At 35.4% G+C, this 4,432-nt stretch overlaps 1 protein-coding gene across 1 annotated transcript in view; it reads right to left on the reverse strand.

The window, feature by feature from the left end:
* Positions 1–1,133: 1,133 nt before the first annotated feature.
* The window catches only part of LOC112503652 (serine carboxypeptidase-like 42), a 7,368-nt gene continuing 4,069 nt past the window's right edge, over positions 1,134–4,432 (reverse strand). Inside the window, exons 3-10 of the mRNA XM_025107650.1 lie at positions 3,408–3,500; positions 3,131–3,223; positions 2,875–2,960; positions 2,346–2,624; positions 2,137–2,270; positions 1,883–1,975; positions 1,683–1,800; positions 1,134–1,447 (exon numbers count right to left, since the gene is read on the reverse strand). Coding sequence (XP_024963418.1) covers positions 1,280–1,447; positions 1,683–1,800; positions 1,883–1,975; positions 2,137–2,270; positions 2,346–2,624; positions 2,875–2,960; positions 3,131–3,223; positions 3,408–3,500 — 1,064 coding nt within the window. The 3' untranslated portion in view covers positions 1,134–1,279. The remainder of the gene's footprint in view (positions 1,448–1,682; positions 1,801–1,882; positions 1,976–2,136; positions 2,271–2,345; positions 2,625–2,874; positions 2,961–3,130; positions 3,224–3,407; positions 3,501–4,432) is intronic.

Below are 4,432 nucleotides of genomic sequence, written 5' to 3' on the forward strand. Positions count from 1 at the left end.
GGTCGCTTAGTCGAGCGATTTCCTGCCTTGCAACAGCTAATTCAGCTTGCATCTGGGTGAACTGGTCACTTCCAAAGCTTGTCATCCTGTGAAACAATGATAACCTATTCTACGAAGAAAGCTAATAGTAGCAGGTGTTTATTTCAAACGTGATCTCTAACTGGGGCCTTATGGTGGGGCGCCAAACTCTTTATGCCAAAAACTACACCAAATATAATTTAAGGTTTGTTTGTAGAGCTTTGACAATTAAAGATCAATCATTTTGAAATAAACACTCGAAACAAAAAAAAAAGCAATCAAAAGAGATAAAACAATTGATGACGCGGAAAAACCCTTAAACGAGGGGAAAAATCGCAAACAATATTGCAGATCGTCGATACACTATGGACGTCAATCAGGGTAATCGTCCTTTGTGATAGTAGTTAAAAGTAAAGACGTGTGTCGGTCGTAGAAAATAACAATAAAGTATGTAATAATTTTGCTTCATAGCTTTCGCATGCGATGTACTCTGATGATCCGGGGGGTGTTTCCTGTGATCTTCTAGTCTTTTATAAGTGATTTGTTGGAGTGATCCAATAGTCGACTTTTAATGAGCTTTAACGGAGAAAATGGTTAGACTTAATTGTCTTGAATCTTTGCCTTCCGTTATGATCTTCACGGTTAACAGTCAGATTGTCTTTATTCCTGCAGTAAGAACCACGAATAACAGATGTCGTAATTAATATGCAGTTTCATGCATCGTTAGTATGATATATCGTGAGAAATACCGAACGTGGATTGGAATCTTCGACCAAAGGTCATAGGTCTTATGGCCATAGATAACCACGACCATACATAGTAAGATCGTTGGTCTTATGAATATGTGTTATGGACATGAGGGTCGTAGAAAATATCTTCATCGATCAAGGATAAGAATTTTTACCAAAACAACTGCATAAAGGAATAATAAAAAAAACCAGCGCTCTCCATATATATTCTGATAAGATAAGAAGAGAAGACTCGTATAAACCCATTGATTGAAACCGACGGAGTTAGGGAACTTAGAGGGTCAAGAGTCTCACCGACACCCTACCAATTTCCCATCCACCTTTACGAAATCCAACAATTACTTCAACAAGCTCGGTTTCAACAAGTTTCTCATAAAACGGCCTTTAGTATATAACTTGCTAGTTCTTACAAATCTCACGAAAAACCTACCTCATTCTTTTTTCTTACCTTTACGGATACGAATGAAACTAGAAACTGAAATAACGTTAAATCCCAAATGAGGGGCAAGTCATTAATCATCGATAGAAGGACGGGTGTTGTTAGGCAGTCTTTGACCATGAACGAATGAAGTAAACAAATGTAGTGCACGCGATGGCTGAGCATACGGCACCATATGAGCAGCACCTCTTACCGTTGCAAAAGTTAATAGGTTCCCGTATTCAGTAACCCAACCTCCAACCTACACAGATTTCGACGTTTTTGGTTAAACTAGTAGATATTCAAGACGCAAGATGTATTGATCTTGAGCATTTTGATAATAATCTCAAGTTTAAATTTGAGAAAAAAATCACTTGTTGGACCATAAAAACCATTTTTCCCTTTGGGGTAGAGATACCCTTTCACCCCTCCTATGTGGGGTATACTGGGCTACTCTGGTTTACTTGTTGGAACATAAAAGGGCAAGAATGAAGTACCTGGCCCTTATGGAACCAAACCGCATATGGAACGGTAACTTTGAACTGCAAATCATGAGCCAATTCACGAACAAGTGTTCTTGATCCAAGCAACGGCACTACAGAATCTTGATCGCCGCTACAGAGTAGGCAATAGATCGTTAAACCGTTAATCAGTAATGGTTTGTGCGGTTGTGTGTCTATGTGATCTAAAAACTTACCTGAAGATCCAAACTGGAATTTGGTTTCGAATGATTCGTTTAAGCAGGGGGAGAATGTCGATGTTTCCATCATTATCATTGTAATTCAGAACTCTGTTAAGACAACAAATTTCATCACCATTGAATGATCTACAGCACTTACAATTAAGGAAACAACCTCTCTAGCAAAGTTAAGGTTTGCGTACATCTTATCGCCAGACTGTACCTCCATGTGGGAAATACTGGGTTCGTTATAATTAAATCGAATGACTTACCCGCTGCACATAGTCCACGGATAAGGCAACTTGGTTCGATTAGCATGGAGAGCTCGTTGAACCTCAGGAAGGTTGAAATAGAAGCGTCGTTCAAGGCTCATGCACACATCGACTCCAAAGCTGATCTTGGTTGCCTTTTGAAAAATTAAACAAATCAAAAATGTTTCAAATCCATGAAGAGAAAGCAAACAAAAGGGTGAAAAAGTTACCGTTTTCTTCAACCGCAGCTCTTGTTCCACAAGAGACGGGTAGCATACATCAAGAATCACATCGTAGTTATTAATATACTCGCTAATTACGTTGTTTGCTTGAGAAATGGCATTATTGCATGCACCCGATTCATTGTGAGGGGAAGCGAACGTATAATCCTCAAAGTCGCAGTCTTTCATGATTGTAAGGCCTATCTCATCCGATATCATCCCATGTGACCAGTAGTACTCGTATACTGCTGGGACATCGCGTTCAAGTTTAAGAAGCGGGTTACCGATCTGATGCAAAAATGTTTTGGTAAATCATCACCCCAAACCAATCGCACACAATAACAAATAATCGGAACCAGAACATATTTAATTCACCAAGGACATTTCGCAAGCCGCCAAGCACATTTCCCAAGCCGACCCCTTAGAATCATGTTCAATTCAGAAAAAAACATGTTTCGCAAGTTGCGGAATCGACACTTACAAAACCTTGGGTATTTATAAGCTATGAAGCAGAGAGAGAGAGAGAGAGAAATCTTACAGCAACTCCTTTGATGTTGAACTTGAAATCAGTGGAATGTGCATTGTGGTCCAGAAGGGCAATAGCCAACTGTGGAATGTAATGCCCTATATGTAAAATCAACATAATTAACACTTATATTTATATAGACCCATGGTTGAACTAGTTCTTTTGTTATAGGTGAAGATATACAAGGGGCATAACATAATTGAGAAAAAGCATCCAAACATGGCCTAAAAATTACATACAATATGCCAAAGATACGATAAATGATTACCAGCATAACTTTCCCCTGTAAGATATAGATCTCTTGATTTAAAAGATGGAAACTTGGCGTACCAATTCAACAAGAAGGTATGCATATCCCTGGCTGTTCGTTCATAAGATAATAATCGATTGTTAGATTATATATATATATAGGTGGAGGTTCAAACGAGAACACCTCCATTTTACGAGAACGTGAGAACCCCCTCATCACATGTGTGTGTGTGCGCGCACGTGTTAATGACCGAAAAGAAATGACAAAGCAATTGGGTAAGTAAAGTTGATGTTACCCGTGTTGGCATCACCGGTGGTATAATCTGTAGTCGTGTTCGAGTAAGACCATCCTACCCCGGCTGGAGACTCCACGAACAACAAATTTGACACTAATTCACAACAGAAAACACTTTCACTGCTGAGAATCAAAAATCAAAATCTCCAAAACCAATTACATTCTTTTCTATCAACAATTTTTTCTAAAAGGTATATTATAACTATGAAGATATAAGGTAGTCTAAATACTTCTTTCAAAAAGGTAGTCTAAATACTCGAAATATCACACCTTCATTATGTTTGATAAATTAGTTATCTATCTATATCTATATCTATACTATATTATAAAACATTTAACAAAAACTCTTAAAAACCATCTTTTATACATGAAGTACTATGCTTATTGATGCATATTACTTAAGATTCAAAATTACAAGTAAATTGTACGTAAGTACAATTTATTACACTTCATGTTTTAATTCGTGTAACTAACTGTAGATAAATATAATCAAATCCAGAATAAAGTTCTTATTTTAAATATAAAATCTAAAATATAATTAGGATAATTATTGAGTTCTAACAGAATACTTAGTTATTATCTTTACAAAAATTATATTATTAAACCAAAAATGAATTATTTCGTCATTAAACCCGAATTAAATTATAATAAAAAATATTGAATTAAATAAATTACACAAAAAATAAGAATTTTTATATATTTTTTAATTTTTATGATATCTTCAAATTTATATTTTATTTAGAAAAACATTATTGATTGCTCAAAACCATATAAATTAGTATTATAACATCAACAGAGACCCAAAAAAACTGAAACATTGAAATCGAAATATATCTCGCTCCATTGTGCGAGTACCCTTCTAATTACCTTATAATTTTTTTGGTAGCTGATAAACTAATCATATTTGATAAAAAGTAACTGATAAGCTAGTTGAGAAATATAAAAGGATTAGAAAAGACATTTTAAAAATTAGTCAATCATAATATAACTAAAACAAATCACTAATAATATAATATGTAATTAATA

Source organism: Cynara cardunculus, unplaced genomic scaffold (genome assembly GCF_001531365.2).
Source record: "Cynara cardunculus var. scolymus isolate 2C unplaced genomic scaffold, CcrdV1 Un_Scaffold_3481, whole genome shotgun sequence".
NCBI classification, from domain to species: domain Eukaryota; kingdom Viridiplantae; phylum Streptophyta; class Magnoliopsida; order Asterales; family Asteraceae; genus Cynara; species Cynara cardunculus.